The 19515-nt window shown below is 36.3% G+C and overlaps 1 protein-coding gene across 5 annotated transcripts in view; it reads right to left on the bottom strand.

Moving 5' to 3' along the window:
- The window catches only part of NCOA1 (nuclear receptor coactivator 1), a 161202-nt gene that overhangs the window by 47607 nt on the left and 94080 nt on the right, over positions 1-19515 (bottom strand). For all 5 annotated transcript variants that reach the window (XM_079792378.1, XM_079792380.1, XM_079792381.1 and 2 more), the window contains exons 7-11: positions 14165-14342; positions 12147-12326; positions 10577-10672; positions 8911-9051; positions 1227-1374 (exon numbers count right to left, since the gene is read on the bottom strand). In XM_079792378.1, the coding sequence (XP_079648504.1) occupies positions 1227-1374; positions 8911-9051; positions 10577-10672; positions 12147-12326; positions 14165-14342 (743 nt within the window). The remainder of the gene's footprint in view (positions 1-1226; positions 1375-8910; positions 9052-10576; positions 10673-12146; positions 12327-14164; positions 14343-19515) is intronic.

The raw sequence follows: 19515 nt of genomic DNA, 5'->3' as shown, positions 1-19515 counted from the left end.
GGCAGTAGAGCAGTTAGGCATTGATCAGGCTGGCAGGCGGAAGTGGTTAGGGGCAATCAGGCAGGCGAGCGGTTGGGAGCCAGCAGTCCTGGATTGTGAGAGGACTGTTCAACAGTTGGACATCCCTCGAGGGGTCCCCGATTAGAGAGGGTGCAGGCTGGGCTGAGGAGCACCCCCCCCCTTTGCACAAATTTCGTGCACTGGGCCTCTAGTCTAATATATAGACTTTTTAAAATTTAGTACAAATAATTAGCATTATAATAATTTTGGTTGAAAAATAAACCTTCCCACATCTCTGCATTTATTCATGACTCCCTTGTTAGTGCTTTTAAGCATTTCAACTCCAAAGAGGAAGATTGGGTAAGGAAAATACTGTGTCACTGATGTAAAAATTAAAAAGGGTGATATGCAGACATAGCAGATGTTTTGAAAGAGAAATCACAATACGAAAAAAAGAACTGTGTTAATTCTATTCACAAGCATAAATTAAACTAAAATTAGGAAAAAGCAGAATACTAAGTTCAGATTTTCATCGAGTTTTTTACTCAAATCCATAATTCTGACAACAGATTTGTGACTGGTATTACCAAGTTCCAATAAGCAAATATATCAGATGAGGAAAAGATGAAGTGAGGGGAAATGTCCTTGTTTCTGTTTAATGCTAAATTTTAAATACATAGCTGTAAATGTATGATTTTTAATAATTCATAGGATAAAAGAATGGTCCCATGAATTTACCATATATAACAATGTAAGACATGTTTAGAGAGGACAACAAATTAGGGACAATGATATTCAAAAATTTCAAGTTGATAGTTTAATGATTTGTAGTTGGGAGAAACTATCAACTTGAACTCAGAAGCCATCAAAGTTTGCCCTAATGAAAAGGAAACATTTAAAAATAAAATAACAATATTAATAAACTCTCAAATCTTTTACAAGACCATATATGGAAAGTTGAAAGTTTTTATTCACTTTTTTGATTTTTCCTCTAGAACACATATTTTTAGCCTCATCTTGCCTGTCTCCCTTTTAAACAATAAAGCTATTGTTAGGTGACAAAACTATAAAACTCAGTGTGGATATTTTGATTATTTATACTCATCACACAAGTTTAATGCCCAATTTAGAATTTCTGTTTTCTAGCCATCAAGAGTATCAAATTTTTTTCTAAAAAGAGATGTGAACTGACTTATTTCATATGAAGCTCTCCAAATAAGTAGTACCTGTCGATGATATGAATTCCCATGATGAAAGGTTGCATGTCTGGACTTTGAGGGTAGCAAAGTTTACACTTGGTGTGGGCGCTAAGCATTGTCCCATCATTCAGTATGAACCTATAGGATGGGCTGGAGGCAGTGCCACGAGTCATCACTGTTTCAAACAAAAGAGAAACCTAGTTAAAATCCTGACACTTGCACTCTGGGCAAAGGAGAGTTACCAAGCCTTACTTCTACCTAGAACTTGGTTCTTAATATGCCCTCCCAAACGCTGCCTTCTCAGATTCAAAGGATAGTTCAATCAAAGCAGATCTCTGAGGGGGGAAATGATTCTGGCAAGTTTTAATTCACTCCTACTTGAATGGGTGCCTTTTCACATAAGTTATGATTACGAAAAAAAACCAACCAGAAAAAAATCAACCTTAAATCTTTCCCTATAATAGGGCAACTCTTTAAATTTATTGTGTCCATTAAAAATACCAGGAAATTACCTTTTCCCCTCTCACTTTCAGTATTATGTCTAACAAGTTTTTTCCCCCTTTACTGGCTGATTTTTTAATAACAGCTTTACTGAGATATAACTCACATATCATAAAATTCACCCTCTAAGTTTTGATTCATTTACAGAATTCCTTAACTAAAAGTCAAATTTAATTTTTCACTAAGAAATGAATTCCTTACTGAATTCCTTACCCATCTCAATTTCAGCCAAATCAATGGCACATTTACCAAATATAACACACAAAGAAATTTAGTTTCTAATGAAATAATAGATGATGAAAAAGAATTACTAAGGTCCTATTTGACAAATTATTATATTCATATATGTATTATTTTTGATGTTTGAATTTAGTTTAGTAAGCAAATTAAGATAAAGCCAATGATTATTAATGTAAGGAACAAAAACTAGGTTAAAGCAGTCAACTCACTATCTAAACAACATAATTTTCTTTTGTAACAAAGCTTTTATTAACAGCAGACAAAACTCTAACCATATTGGTAAGTATTTACTAAACATAGAAAGGCCATGCCAAACTACTGAGTAAGAAAATATTGATCTTTAGTAATACAATATAATCCTATTTTAAGAAAGATTTAATAGGTAGCTTCAGCTATACCAAGCTTAAAAATCATATCCATGGAAACACAAGCATTACTACCACTAATTAAGATTATAATTCACCCTGTAATAAATGCACTATTTTCCAAAGACATTTCAGAAAAGACTTCAACTACATTTTAAAGACACGTGAAAAAGACTTAGAATGACATATTAATAAATAATTTCTGAAGCTATATATTACTTTAAGTAAATAGAAGACATGTTCTATTTTATTGTCTTGTGTATATCATATAAACGGAAGAGGGCATAATCTGTTATAAATCTATACCATCTGCCTAAGTAACAAAACCAGGATATAAACTTAATTGAAACAGTTAAAGATTTATGTCCAAACAACTGAATTCCTTACCCATCTGGTAATTTCAGCCAAATCACTGGCACAGTCACCAAATATAACACACAAAGAAATTTAGTTCTTAATGGAATAACAGATGATGAAAATGTCTTTAATGAAAACTAATAATTTTTGTGTAAGATTATAAGTAAATGTTTGCAATAGCAAACCCTAAAAAATATTAACAATTCCTGATTAATATATTTTTGGAAAATACAATTATGATAAGAAGTGGCCTTTTGAGATAATTAACTTTTGAGATAATGACAAAGCTACAGTTATACAAAGGGCCAGATAAGACATAATATACGTCATGTTATTTTGCATATGTCATTTTGTCTTTATCCTCACCACGGTCCATTGCTCTTTAGGATCTCCTATCTCTGGGAAACCCTCACTGGCTTTTCACCACTAAACTGAAGTGTCCAGTTATGGTAGCCATCAATCACATGTGCTAATTAAATTTAAGATTAAATAAAATTTAAAGTTCAGTTTCTCATCACATTAGCTACATTTCAAGCACTCGTGTGGCTCGTGGCTCCCATACTGGCAGCACAGCTCTGTACAATCTGACTTTGACTTGAATTTCAAATCTTATTTCTCATTGCTTCCTAAACATTTATTCTGTATCTCTTTGTAGGAGGTAGATAACTTTTTACACACTTATTTTTCTTTTTCAACTCAAATAAACATAAGGGCAAAATTTTTTTTTCCACTCTCCATTGAATCTTGAATTATGATGCTATGCATATAAATTCATACAGTAAGTACTTGCTGATTCTCAACTTAAATTTCATCTAAATAGGGTAATACTGACCATAACTTTTTCTTAAAGGATAGAGTTAACTTTTAGCTATGTTCTCTAATGCTTATGTCTCAATTTATGTGTCTGCTCTTGTAGGAATCTAAACTTACTTTTGTAATAGAAATGGAGACAAATTTCTTGATTTATTGATAAGAAATTTGAGGAAGAACTCGAAACTCAGGGTAGCATGGGAACATTAAGACACTTAATGTGGACTACAGAAACATCAATGGTCTTTGGTAATTGTGCTGCCTTAACTTGTAGGACCATATCTAAAATAGTAAAAATTCCAAAACTGGAGAATCCCTATTGATACAAGGACATGGTTACACTTTAATGTTTGAAGTTAGATTATTTATTTTGGGTGAGAATGTGTAGAATAAGACTTAGCACATCATAATTCACACATCACTCTTTGAAATAAAAAGTATCAATATTAAATATAGTAAAACTTTAATTAGAACCTAATAAAGACTTTCCAGTTAAATCTAATTCTTCTGGTGCTCAATTGTTCAGATGGAGAGGTCAACAGGCAGGCAAGAGTCTAGGAGTCAGATTCAGGGTTGAACTTTTCAAGTTTAGGACTTAATAATGCACATTAACCTTTGCCCATCATCACTAAAATGAAGTCAATAATGTTGTGAGATAATATCTAGCCTGGAGCCTAGAATAGAATATAGCAGATACTGAATGAATATTCCTGAATAAACACCCCATCCAAAAAACAATAACAACAACAAATAAGCAGGTTCCAAATTTTATATGTCCTGAATCATATTCACATTCAGCTGATCCCTAGACACCATTTACACCAATAGCTTCAACCCCATAAAATAATCACTAATCTTTTGAATTAAGATATGAGGAAGGAAGTCACAATTGTTTACAGAGCTGTTTGGATGAACATCTGCTCTGCAAACCAAATTATCCCCATAAGTGGGTTTCAAGGTTTAGGCCTGGACAAAACTATCTGAAATCTCATTTTGATCACAAGTTCTGGCCTTGTTTTCTGATCTAGTTTTGCCAGGCATATAGTTAGTATTTTGATCCCTGACTTCTGTGTCCATTTCTAAAAGTTTTAGAACACTTAGTGGGAAAGAATATTATTACTGACATCCCAGAACCTCTTCAAAGAACCTTTAAAATGGCAACTGTTCTTGTTGTCTGACCCCTCCTACTCCCCCTCCCAGAATAGGCCTCAACAGAGCTACAAAGCAAAGGGAACCGCTTTCTCTGGTTATAGCAGGTGTAGAAATAGAGCTACTTGGTTTTTTTACTCCACCCAATTTGATGCTGAGTTAACCTCAACAACCATGTTAACTAAATGGACAGGTTAAAAATGTGTGTGGCAGGATACCACAGGTCAGTGCTGGTAGAGATTTCTTTTTCTTTTTGGTATTTCTCTAGATATATACAGAAATAATGCAATTTTAAAAACTGTTATTAAGATAAAGGAAAAAAATTAGTCCTAGATGGTTGAAGATTTTTAATCACCGATGAGTAAACTCTATTCAATATATCAAAATTTCTAAAAAAAAGAAAAGTAACTCATATTTTAAATTTTCTAAACAAAATTTGACATAAAAAGATTTTAAGTTAAGTCTGTTATATGGACCATGGGATTACCCACATTACACAAGTCTCAAAGAACATTCTTGCTTAAATATTAATCACTACATATGGGCATTAATAATTTATATGGGTATTTATGCTTTACAGCAATGCTTCCAAACTTCTTGATACTATAAACTGCTTCCAACTGTCTTGTAATATTTTTTCATTAAAATTATTTTGTGATTATAAAGTTAAGATAATAGAGAAATGAGCAAGAATAAGTAAAGGCATTTGTAATCCATCACTCAGAGATAACCACTGTTAACATTTTGTGAACCTTCTAGAATTGGATAAATAGATATATAAGGGTAAAATCGTACTATATATATATGCTGAGCTTTCTTAAGCTATTTTTCAAAGTAACAATACATTATGAACATCTTTCAAAGACAAATGATCCATTACATCATTGATAACAGGTAAACAGAACTTACATGTAACTTTTCTAGGCTGTCTAGCCCAACATTTTCCATGACCACTACTCTCCCTAAGTGCTAATTGATGTGCAGATATAAGTATTCTGAGGAAAAATAAGTGGATAACAAAGTTATTGTTATGGTAGAACTTCCCAGAAATTTAAATTCCATAAATATGCCTTATGAATCCCCAAAAGTGGGAGATTAAAACATTTCCCAAACTTAATTCAGCAGGAAACATCACTTCTAGTTGTAGCTATGACTATCTTGTGGAACCTAGTGCGCATTTCCAACGTTCTCTGTAGGAAAACATCTTAGACTATAGACTCTGATTCAGAAGTGTGGGTGGAACCCACAAAGCCGGTTTAACAACTTGCCCAGATGAACTTTGGGACACATTTAACCTAGACCTTTCTTTAAAGGCATGGTTCTGAATTGAACAGAACCTCAGAACCTTTCCAAATGATATACACCTGCATGGACCTTCTCCTAGTTTAAAAAAAGTTCCTCAAGTGGTCTTGATATCCATTTCTCCCTAATCTCAATGGAGAACCATTGCTGTAATCGAGCTTATGCTGATGTTCCCATATATGCTGTGGCTGAAATGCATTTTCAAATTAGATTCTGAAAAATGAAATGTGAAAAGCAGTCCATGAGCTTCTCTGTCAAAAGCAGCTGGAAAACTAAATAAAAACCAACCTAAACCTTTAATGCTTATTAAGATTTTATACCAGCCACTGCCTTCAAAGAGTAAATTATTGGACAGGAAGAAAAGAACACAGATGGAGAACAAATTTTTCTTGCCTAAAAATTAATCATTGTAGAATTTTACAAACTTTTAAGCTTTTTAAAAGTTTTATACAAAATCAAGGATACACTGATACTCTGTCTCACTCTTTTCACACTGTCCCTAAGTGAAGCAGCAGCATCAACTCTACTTCTTAAGCTGAGGTACAGGCATATCTCATTTATTGTACTTCACTTTATAGTGCTTCGGAGATATTGCGTTTTTTAAAAATTGAAGGTAGGACCCTCCATCAGCAAAAAGATTACGACTTGCTTTACTGTGATACCCTCTCCATAATGTGGTGGTCTGGAACTGAACCTGCATGTCTCCGAGGTATGCCTGTATTTAAGCATTACCTTTGGAGCTTTTTAAGATATCTGGTTCCTCACCCGAGACTTGAATTCAGCAGGTCATTCCCATGTAGGGGTGATTCTCATGTAAGTGTCTCATTTTTCTTATCAGGTTAGATACTGCTAAATATAAAATATCAGAAAAAGATATTTTACTCAACCCATGACTGCTGTTTGGTAAGTTGTCCTGAATCTCCAAAACACTAGAATCAAGAGTCATGTGAACTCTGGACAACTTAACTCTGAAAAAAAATACAAATTATTTCTACTGAGGAATTTTTTCTTTAAAAAAAGGGGGAAGATAGAACATTAAGAAATGACTAATGGGAAGAAGTTCTTTACATTTTACTCTAAATTATTTCACTTCATATGATAATGATAGATTATTCGTTACTTATTAAACTTTAATCAATCTATTTTATAGAGAATTCGCATAGTGTGTTTAAGCTGTGCTTCAATCACATCAATGGGGAGCCCAATCATTTGGAGAATGAGATCATAATCTAGACCTGCTTTGCCTTAGGCCAGTGGTCGGCAAACTCATTAGTCAACAGAGCCAAATATCAACAGTACAACGAATGAAATTTCTTTTGAGAGCCAAATTTTTTAAACTTAAACTTCTTCTAACGCCACTTCTTCAAAATAGACTCGCCCAGGCCGTGGTATTTTGTGGAAGAGCCACACTCAAGGGGCCAAAGAGCCGCATGTGGCTCGCGAGCCGCGGTTTGCCGACCGCTGCCTTAGTGGAAATGCAGATAAATTTAAGAAAAAAAAATTAAAAGTCTTTTAAGTGAAGTCTTAGAAGGCTCAACTTAGAAAATTAAGGCAAAAATCAGAGAGTATCATACACTTCAGCACTTTAGACAGTAGTGGAAACAGTACCCTGAGTGTCACGTCAACGCAAAAGTGAAGGGCCACTCTTGGGAAAGGGAGCCGCAAAGTTGGCGTCCGGGGGATGGCACTGGTTGTGTGCTGTGATGTTTTCCAAACCTGACTGCACTTTAGTACTCCCTGGAGAACTTTCTAAAGCACAGATTCTTGGTCCTATTCACTGCAATATTATTTCTAGGGATGCTATCAGTCTAGTAAGAGGCCCACTGGAGAACCATTAGTCTGTAGGATGCTAGTGACTACACTAGTGAGATTCATATAGATGGCTTCCTGGGGAAAAAAAAAAAAAAGGTAAGCTGTTTCCTCCATATCATTAGGAAGCAGTTGACCTAAAATGTAATGAATGGAAAATTATCTGTAAACATAGGAAACCTAATATTATGGGAAAATGTTAACATCAAGAAGGATGATGGAATAATGAAAAATATTTTTAAATTGTTTTTCAGGAATAGCCATGCAGAGAGTCTCTTTCCAAAGAAACTGTTTACTTAAGAGTTTTGGAGAATAAATTACATTGTGAAAGGGGCAGTAAACTACCATAATTACATGGCAATATTTTTTAAGTGCATCAAAATCCCTTTATCTAGAATCTCTATGAACTTTCTGGACTTAATTCTAAGATAATTTTCCCTGTCTTTCCTATAATACTGTTAAGTTCCTTAAAGGCAGAGAATATACTTGTTTTATACTCCCATAGGCTTACTATGATGCAGCATCTATTCAATTATTATTAGTTTCATATGACATACTTATAACTTGAAACTTCAACCTGAGTCAGGAGATGCAGGTACTGTAACAGTCACGAAGAAAACATTCACAATATAAATCTCGGTATTATCTAGAAGCTCTTTGGACATGTCTGTTCTGCTAGGAATGATCTTCCAAAGCCAGACAAAAATGCCACTTCCTCTCTGAAGCCATCCCTGATTCTTCAAGTCATAATTAAATTTTTCCTTCTTTTGTTTATGCCTCTATTATAGCCCATGTCACACTGATCTTTAAAACTGTCAAATATTCTAATACAATTTAAGCTCCTTGACACCAAAACCCTGCTTCTTAAACATCACGGTATTCCTGCCACCTTATATAGTATTCTGTGCATGTGAGGAATTTGACACATGTCTGCTGAATGAATGAATGCACGAATGAATGAGTGACCACCACATGATATCCTAGTCTTTATAATGTACATCCCAAAATTCAGGATCCACTCATGAATTACTTTGCTTACCCATTTCTTCCTTTCCTAAAACTGATTATTGCAAAAACTGTAATTTGACGAAAACACTTATCAAGCCATAAATTCCATAGAAGTTATTCAATATTAATAAAGAGAAAAGTTAGTGAAAGTAACCGAGAGAAAACTTTACCTTCTTGAAATAGTTGTCTGGCATAAGAGGCCTCTCTGCCCTGAGGTTGGAAAAAAGCATAAATGCATTTTCTCACTAAATCTTCCCAGCCAGTTCTGCCAGCAGCTCTCAGGGAACTCGTATCAATAGAGATGATTTTACCTATGCAAAGAATAAAATTTTACATTTATGATAGCCTCTTGATCTAAATAATCTGTATTTCAAAATGAACAACCGCTTCTCAGAAATATTCTGCCCCCCAAATGCGTAATGGAAAAAAGCATTAAAAAGCACTATTAATTTTTAGTACCTATGGTAACAAAGTATATCTGTGGCATGATAATGAAAAATTGGTTTGGCCTTGGAGTATGTTACCTACTAGCATGTAATATTCTAAAATTCATTTCCAGCCAAGTATTAAAGTCACACCATAAAGGCCTGAAGCTGCGGGGACTAATGCTGCTCAGACTCCTCTGGATTGCCCTTTGGATCCTGCTCTCTATCTCCACACTAATGACTGAATCACTCACTGGGGAAGGAGAGGCAGACGTGAATATACTATTTTGGTAATTTATTTCCACCTACACGTTAGTAAGAGCAGTTGGAAACGAACCTTTAAAAACACAATAATAAAGCATACAACATAGGAATATTAGATTTCTGGGACAAAAAAAATTAGTAAATATTGTAAGAGGATCTTATAAACAATGGTAAAGATGAAAAAGTACATTAAAACTAAACTTTTCACAAAGAACAAAATTTAGTAGAGATGATCTCTCTCTTTATTAAAGAGGTGAGTGAAACAAAACTGATGTGCTAGAGTGAAGACTAAATAACATGAGAAATATTTTACAGTTTGTAAAGAACAATAATAATTTTTTGATGAAAATCAAATCTGAAGCAGGCCTTTAAAAGAAGACGTTATTTCCAGGCACTGTCACCTTTCCTCGCCCCGTGGCCTTCTTTCAGCTCTTCTAACACACTCCTCCCTCCTGGGCCCCCGCAGCTGTCTCCTCAACGGGAGCACTTGTTCTGCCCTGTGCCCCTCCCCACCATTCCCGCCCAGCACACATAATGGGCACCACCTCACACTTAAGGGTTCAATATCAGCTCCTCAGCCAGGTCTTCATTAACCAGCTGATTTTAAACAGGTCCTCCCTATTAGCTTACCTTACCATCTCACACCTTTTCCATCATAAAACATATCATGATTTGTAATTACATCATTGCCTTTTGCTCAACCGTGTACACTGTTAAGCAATCATACATAGTGACAGGTATTTCTAGGTATTCAAAAATTATGTGCTGAATAAATTTAAAGAATAAAGAAAAAAATAGCCAGATACATTTAAGCATAATATTAAAACCACCATACTTGTATCCATTTATAAATATATATATTTAAATCTACATTGCCAAAAAGCTTTACAAACTTTATTCCATGGTTATGAAAAATAATTTATAATAGAAACAAATATAAGTATATGAAGAGTTAAAAATAATGATTATAATATCTAAAATGCACAACATCAAAACCACCATTTAAAATGTTTTCTGTGTAAGACAAGCGGACATAAGTGGAAAAGCAGAGAACAGACGGACACAAAATCTGGGATGTATTTGATTTTGAAAGCATAGCCGACATCATTAATACTGATGGAACATTTTTTAACTTTGCAGTTAATACCTGTAGTATCTTGTTTGGTCATAAAGGATTCTACACCCGTAATAGCTGGAGGCCGAGGTAATCTCCGTGCAATACAAATCAAACATGACTGGAAATCTGCCCAAAACAAGAAAGGGAAAATGAAGAAAAAGGGTAGAAAATGGTTCACAATCTATTACTTGACATTATCAGTTTTTATAGAAGTAATACATTTTATAGGACCTGACACAATACTGGAGTCACTCTATATAAAAGTATACTGCTAGAAATAAAATTGCTGGCAACCCAAACCAGGCAGCTCCAGGTAGAGATCTAGTTAGCATAAGTAATCCCTTCCCATGGACTGTTCTGACATAAACTAGAAACTAGAGGAGACTGATGCATCTCATGTGCTTGGATGATAAAAACTCAAAGTAGTTTTGCCTAGATTTAAGTAACACAGTGAATTTTAAAATACAGCTCTATGGTCAATTTCCTATACTCATCAGTACTTAATGGCTATAAAAATTATTCATGTGCCCTGACCTGGTAACTCAGTTGGTTAGGGCATCGTCCTGATATGCCAAGGTTATGGGTTCAATCCCCAGTCAGGGCACATACAAGAATCAACCAATAAATGCATGAATAAGTGGAACAACAAATCAATGTTTCTCTCACTTCCTCTCGCTCTCTCTAAAATCAATAAAAAAAATAAATGTTCTTTAAAAAAAAAAAAGAATAAAAACATTTAACTCTTTCTAATGAAGCATAATTTGCCTTTGACACAGGACTTTATATTGTAGGATCTATAATTTTTTCAAAGTTCCAGCTCCAAAGTTTTTGAATGTGCAACATCACATGGCTAAATATGAACTTTACTCATATAAAGCAGCCTTGCATGTTTATTTTATAAGAAGTCCCCAGGAGATCATGGCACTCATTCCCTGGTGAGACCAGCTACCTACTAGTACACAGCCTTTTTTTTTTTTTTTTGCATCTGACTGACTTCTCATCCCCTACCTTCCCCGGTCCTTATTCCAGTTTCCAATGTGTGGTGTTCTTAACTTAGCTCAGTCTAAGTTCACATGGAAAACTCATCCACTGTCACATATTTAACTAAAGCCATGACGATGCCATGTTCATATTAGAGCTTCGGCTGTGTTTTCATCTGTTCATACGCTCTCGTTATAAATTACCTTGTATGGCCTCAAAAATGCTAACTCTATCCTCCAATGTTCCCTGCACTCTAAACTTGAAACTCAAAAAAAATCAGAGCTGTTCAACAGCCTGCTGCGTCTGGTTCGTTTCCAACTGGCATCGGTTAGCGACATCTCTTATTTCTAGGCAGCAAGTTGGTACGAATTTGACATTTTACTAGGAATGCCAGCTTAAAATTGAGAAATTGGGGGCATTTTAAAGGGGTGATTATAGATGTTAGCATTTTTTTCTTAAAAATTAAGAAATACATAGCAAGTTGAATAGCCATTTTGATCTATAATACAGTAACCAAAAATACTATCTGAAGAAGGCAATTTTTATAATCAATTACCTCCCTATTCCTGAAAGCCATGGAAAAAGCAACTAAAAACCTTAAAATCACCCTTTGTTTTACCTTCTCCATCTTCTTGAATTGATTTTGGCTGTGACACGGTGAAACACTGCATTACTTCATACCGCTGGCAAGCTTCTGGGTTCTCAGAGCCTGGCTCATCTGGAGGGTGAATTAGCATCCTGCAGTTAAAGGTATGGCTATTGCGTCGTGTTGCCTCTTGAGGCCAAGGAACTCCATTTACTGCGGAAGAGAAATTGATTATATCCCCGTGAATAAGTGAAAAAGTACAAAATCTGAAGATACAAAAGACACATTTAGCCATCTATTTAATTAGGTACTCAGATTAAAAGACAGACAGACCTCTTCAGATCTAATGTTATCCTGAGGCAACAGGATACTTATCTCCCTTAGCAAATGTAAATGTCTACCAATTTGAAAATTGTAAAATTTCTAAGGGACTGTATAGGATTTCCCCTCTCAGCGATAAGGCCTTACAAGTAACCTAATTCATTAGCATTCTTCATATACAGAGACAAAAATTAAAAATTAATAGTTAACTAGCTCTTTTACTCAAATTTAATAGCAGTTAACAAGCTTTTCCATTTCGTTTCCAGTTATAGTCTGGCAATAAAAAATGACTGAAAACCTTAGGTCCACTGTCAAGCAGAAGTTTTAACCTGGCAGGCGTGAACTTTTAAGGATGGGCTTGTGCACCTTTTTGGATTCAAAGTTTCTCAAAGGAGTCGGTGATTAAATAAAATATTTAGAATAGATAGAGAACAACCTTGGCTTCTTATAACTATTTTTTCACAGTTTATATAATACTCTGAATATTGTGGGTAATCAATAAGTTGTTACATAAAAATGACCATTAAAACAGAAATGTCACCTGATTCAGTAAAAGAAAATTGAGTCTAGAATTCTAGAAAAGATGTCTGTACGTTCCTTTCTTTCTTTCTTTCTTCTTCTTTTTTTTCTTTTTGTCTATACATTTCAAAAAAGAATTTCTGTTTGGCAGGTCACCATTTCCACTGACCCTCTTTCTTTTTTACGATCTCATCACTCTGCGGCGGCTAGAGGAAATCCGGGAAACAAGCCTACACTGGAGTGAGGAGTCTTGGTTCTGCTATGAGCTAGTGGTGAGGTTTGGGTTAATTACTTAACCTTTGCCTCATCTTTAAAATAAAGGAGTCCACAATTATCTCTAAAGTCATTTATACTCTAAAATTTTACAACAAGACTCATAAAGACCCATTGACAAGTCACATATCGGACTAGTGATTTTAATAAAAACAATCATTTCAGGCCCCCAGTTACTATACTACTCTTTTCAAAGAAGAAATACGTAAACAATGTAGAAAATAAAGAGCTACGGGTAACATTTTATTTGCATGTTTGCTTTAGTTGTACAGAATTTCTAGCCCAGGTCCTCCCTCCAGTTTTGGAGCAATAGAGGCGACAGAGCAGGCACATGGCCCAGTGAATGGGACAGAGAGGCTAGAAATCAGACCCTATCCATTCTCTGAGCCAGGCTCCATGGTCACTTAACAACGCGCCCAATCATCCTGAGAACTCCTGAGCTAAAACCACTTACATCCAAAAATGTTGATTTTAATAAGTACATACTATGATAGTCTATCCCTCCTCCCTCCCTCCCTTCCTTTCCCTTCTTTCTTTCCTTCCTCCCTTTTTCTCTTTGAGTAGGGTGGTGGGAGGGATGCACATTTCTCTCTTCCTTGGACATAATAACAATGGAAAGCAAAGGGAATTTCAAGCGGAAGCTTCTGCTCGGCCTCCCATTACTATCACGATCCCGGGCACAATCTGGAGGAAGAGGCTGAAAGGGATGCTCGCCATCAGCTATGTGATGGCATTCCCTCTTCATATTTTCATCTCAGATTGAAACTAAATTTTAAAATATTTTAATATATGATAACATACATTTCTTAGAATAATACCATGTATTATATTTATAATACTAGTATATTATTATACTTTATATTTAGGTAAATAATATATTTGCATAAAGAGAAGCTACAGGGAGTTCATATTCTTTTAAAAAATACATTTCTTTGTACCTAGTGATTTTGGTAGCAGATTCTTCACAAATTCTGCATGATCCCCCACATGCAGTATGCTGTAGACACTGGTATTCATTAATTCTTCCTGATTGTAACCCAAGTAGCTGGTCACATTCTCTGACACAAATACAATTCTCCCTTCACAGTTCACAACAAAGAAAAATCCATCCAAAGCCTGCAACACCAAAAAAAAAGGGGGGGGGGGGTTTGAGAGGTTAAAAGATAAAAAGAAAAATAAACATATATACTTCTGTATTGAAAAAGAGGTCAGCAATATATGTGAAGTTTAAAAAAAAGGAGTGGGGCTGAATGAAGATTTACATTGCATGCTCTCTGTGGACAGGGCAGGATTCTTTTTTTTAATTAAAAATTTTTTTTTATTGTCTGAAGTTTTACATATGTCTCCTTTTTCCCCCAATTGACCCCCTCCCTCATCCCTTCCCAGCCCGGGCAAGCCCCCACCGCCCCAGTGTCTGTGTCCACTGGTTATGCTAATATGCATGAATATGTCAACTTTCTTCCTTAGAGAGACATTTTATGGTAGCAGGTCTGAATTGAATGACCTATGCACCCATTTCTACCCTTAAGGAACTTATGGTAGAGTGAGAGACATAAACATAATAAATCCCAGTGATGAATGAGTGTCAGAGACATACACAGACTATTCTATGAACAAAGGAGGATACTTAATCTGGGGGTGGGGTGGGGAGGAGGGCAAAGAAAGGCTCCTTACAGACCCCTACCTTAGTTATAAAAGGAACAGCCAAGGAGGGGAAAAGGAAGAGAGAACAGTCTAGGCAGAGGGGAGAGCGTGGCAGTGCGCAGGAGGCCCAAATCACAGAGAGCGAGCCAGGGCCTCCAAAAGGAGATGTATGGCCCCAAGGGGAACAGAAAATCCATAGGGGTGTAGTAAAAAGTCAGAACCTCCACTTATAGTGTAATTCAAAGCATAAGGAAGAAATTAAGCTTAATAAACGTAACGACACCCTGGCACCTCATTCAGTACCGACAGTCACATATCACAAACTGTGGAATCCCAAGAGAAGACCCAGAATACAGAGGTGGATGGTGGCCCCTTAGGTATTTATAATCCTTCCATTTACTGAAACACACTGCAGTTTGCTTGCTATAGAATGTATATGAGCAATAAAAATGAGACCTTTAAAAAGGAGAACATTTACAGAATCTTGTAGTAAGAGAAAAATCCTTTGTATCACATAGGCGTTTGCTGGTTATCCGTGGCAAATTCTTGAAAGAGCTGTCTAACAATGTTTATGGGCTACTCATTTTCTTTTTAAGAGAGACAAGTGTCCCCATTTGTTGACCTTTTCTATGAGGCAGGTGGTAATGATAATATGCTGCCTAGCAGGTATTTTCCAAATAATAACACATTTAATTTTGTAACTCAGGTGAATGAGAGGTGTAAGGACATTCAAAACAGAGGAAACAGCTCAGAGGTTAAAAAAATCACTTTGTATGCACTTGCAATATTTGTGTTATATTTAACAGTAAAAAAAAAATAAAAAAATTTTTTTTAAAGCTTCAAGGAAAAGCAACAACAAAAATAAGGAATTAGTCCTAAAGGCAACGGGGATCTTCCTGAAGGCACCCTTTTCAGAGGAGTGACATAATCTGCTTTTGCAAAGATCTTTCTGGCAGCGGGTGTGGTGTGGAGCTGGGAAGCGAGGGACTCCGTGGCCATACGATTGCAATGGTCCAGCTCAAACAAGAGCCTGCATGAAGGCAATGGCAGTGGAAGCCGAGAATTTGACAGAAGAGAACCAACGGCACTTGGTCACCTGCTGCACCCATGGGAGCAAGCATTTGGGGCGATTCTTCACTATTGATTTTAGGGTTCTGGTAGATAAGTGCCTTTCCCTGAGTAAAGGGACTCTGGGGGGAAATCTAGTCTTTTCCTTTTTATAAACGGAAGTTAAAAGGATTATAAATTTAGTTTTAGAAATCTTATATTTGAAATGACTGAGGAACATTCAGATAAAGGGCAGCAGGACATAATGAAAGGGAGGCTCTGAAGAGATCATTTCGATGTGAAGGTACATGTATCATTTTGTGTGGGGTTTTTTGTTTATTCGTTCTTAACTACCATCACCTTTTCTCCTTTCACAGAATATCTGATTTCCTTTGGGGAGTTACTTGTTCCCCATTAAATAAAATCTCGTGGGGTTCTTAATCAGGCCATTGGGAGACTTTCTGCCTAACTGTGAACCTTGCAGAGAATGACAAAAAGACCGAACGTGGCTGGAATACATTCATTCTAGCAGCAGGGTACAGCCCAAATAGGTCTTTCTCAGAGACCATTTGAATGATTTTGGCTTTCTAGCCTCCTTAAGATATTTTGTTTTCATTCTATTTTCAAGCATGGTTCTGTGATTTCCAAATAGCATTCCAATAAATTCACATTCACTTAATTTCGTCAGAATTGTTGTCTGTTGCTTGGAATCCAGAGAATCTTAACTGATGTTTTTTGTTTGTTTGTTTGTTTTTAATATATTTTTATTGATTTCAGAGAGGGAGGGAAAAGGAGAGAGAGAGAGAAACATCAAGGATGAGACATTATCATTGATCGGCTGCCTCCTGCACGCCCCCTACTAGGGATCGAGCCCACAATCGGAGCATGTGCCCTTGACCGGAATCGAACCCAGGACCTTCCAGTCCGCAGTCCAACGCTCTATTCACTGAGCCAAACCAGCTAGGGCCTAACTGATGTTTTATATACACATATACATGTGCACACATACACACCAGTACATCATATAGACATAGACGTAGATCCCCAACTTCCCAGGAAATGCGCACAGAATTAAGAAAAAAAAAAAAAAAAGGAAGCGTCAAGGCCAGAACCCTGGAGGATGCTAACGTAAGAGGAAGGCAAAGAAAGAGAAACGTGAGACAGAGGTTAAGGAATAGCCAGAGAAGAGAGGGGATCGTTCTATAGAAGATTTTTAAGGGAAGAGTTTTAAGGAGGAGGGAGTGGGTAGTCAAACGTGCCAAGAGCCACACAGCAATGTAGGGATGGTAAAAAGCAAGGTGAGGAAGCGTGGATGCACATGCAAGATGTAGGGAGACCCTGTGACAAAACCAGAATATTTGGGGGGGGGGCGGGTCAGGGGAAAACGAGAAGCATTCGAGCCAGATAACACAGAGCTCTGAACAGGAGGCAACAGACTTTAGACAACAAGGAGCAGTGGAAATGAGGGGCTTAAAAAGTGCCTGTACTGGTGAGGATTTACCATGGACCAACAGGTATTTGTTAAATAATAAATTCTAATACCACTGTCTCTTTAAATGTGGTGAAAGTACTTCCAATACCTTCCTTTTTTAAAATACCTTCATTCTTAATCCATGTTACTTTTTAAATTTTATGTTTTAAAACGGTGGTGGGGAGACAAGTAGTGGGGTGAGAATTTCTCATATTATGGTGAATGTTTGGACACGTTTAGATGTGCAGGTTTCTAGATGAGCAAGTCCCCTCCAGATCAATACTGTAAAACAAGAACTTCCTGCAACACTGAAGTATTCTGTACCTGCAGTACAGTAGGCAATAACCCCATGTAGGCACTGAGCGCTTTAGTGGCTGCTGAGACTGAAGCTCTGAATTTGTTGTTTCATTTAATTGTGAGTAGCCACGTGTGGCCAGTGGCTAACTTACTAAACAGGGCAGCACTAGCCTGCAGCCTAGATGATGCAATGGACAATCTCATGGTGGCTTTTTACCACCTCTTCTCGGCTTCCCTGGATTAGACTCTACAAAGTTTAAGGCAACGAGGATGGGGTTGGAGGATAGAGAAGAGGAATAGAAAAGGCTGTCCGTGAAGGCAACTCTGAAGTCAGTAAAAGTTAGTAATTCTACTGGACAGTCTCTGTTTCATATATCTATAGCTCATAAATAAAAATTATTATTTGCTCGCTGGAGTCAAGAACCTAAATATATCTCTATTCTGAGTTTTTGAAAATTTTAATTTGATATTTTGTTTTCACATTTGAAAGTGCTTGCCTAATGACATTTAATCCATTTGTAATGTTGTGTTACAATTTCCCTTTGATTCATCGTGGTTTTCAGGGTAACAATTTCATCAGCTAAAAAAACCTTACTTTGTTTTTTTGTAGTTTTGAGTGGATGTTTTGCTGTCATTGCTGTTCATTTTAAAGTGTTGTCTTCTCATGCAGCAATAACAAATGTTCCCATAAATTAAAGCAGCAGTAGCAGTATTCTGTCTGCAGTTTGCTGCATTCAGCTTGTGGACCATCTATTTGCTCTCCTTGGTGATCTCTGTGGTTTCTGAAGGATGTGTGGAACTAGGATTGAAATGATGACATTTTCCTACAGGAACCCCAGAAACCTCAAGGCTCTCTGTACCTTATATTTATTCATGATTGTAAATGACATTATATGAAGAAGATAAATTTAATGAGTATTTAATAAAATGAAAGGAGACAGAAGATTCTTGGGCTAGTTTTAAATTCAGGGCACCAAGAAGGCAGGTAGAACTCTCATAGAAAAATTAGAAGATATGAAAAGACTAGTCTACTAACACCCTGCAGAGTAGCAGAGATGAGCAGTAAACGCTAGGCTGGAGCAGGTCTCTGGGAAGGGCCTACGTGTAACCAAGCAGCGGGACAGTGACAGGGACCGAGCAGGGGGAAGGTGAGGGGTAGAAATGGGAAATGAGCCTAAAGTACTTTTCTTTCTTTAACTTATTTTCCTCTAATAGTTTATATTAAAAATTTTCAAAATATAGCAAAGTTGAAAGAATTTTGTAGTGAACATCTATATATTCACCACTTAGATTCTACCATTAAAATTTTTACTGTATTTGTTACAACATTGTTTCTGAACTGCAGTCATGTTTAATGGCTTGTGAAAAGAATATAATTTAAAAAAAGCAGAGTCCATCACATGTGGTAGCTTCCTCCTCTCCCACTTACATGTGTATGCATGCACTGGCTCAGAGAGAAGCTTCTATCCACTATCCAATGCCTTCTATATTTTACAGTTCTAAAAGGTATGTGCTCATTCCCCTAATAAAAATCATTAAAACCAATAGCCTAATGTTACAAAGTACTGTCTAACATGGAGGAGAAATAAAGAATTTAGATTTTGAGGGGAGAAGTTGCTAATACGAGAGTCAAAAATGTTTAGCAGCCTGTTAAAAGTACAGAAATGGAGTATGGGAAGAGGTTAAAGCAAGAAGTATATATTTGGGTGTCATCTCTTTAGAGATGAAAGGTGAAGCAAAGAGAATACATGATATTTCTGGAACCAGAAAAGCAAGAATTGAGTTTTGACAATGTTCTCACATCAGCAGTGTTGGTAGAAGGAATTATGG

Source organism: Cnephaeus nilssonii (assembly GCF_951640355.1).
Source record: "Cnephaeus nilssonii genome assembly, chromosome: 15".
In the NCBI taxonomy this organism is placed as follows: domain Eukaryota; kingdom Metazoa; phylum Chordata; class Mammalia; order Chiroptera; family Vespertilionidae; genus Cnephaeus; species Cnephaeus nilssonii.
This window is presented reverse-complemented; position numbering and strand designations above follow the sequence as displayed.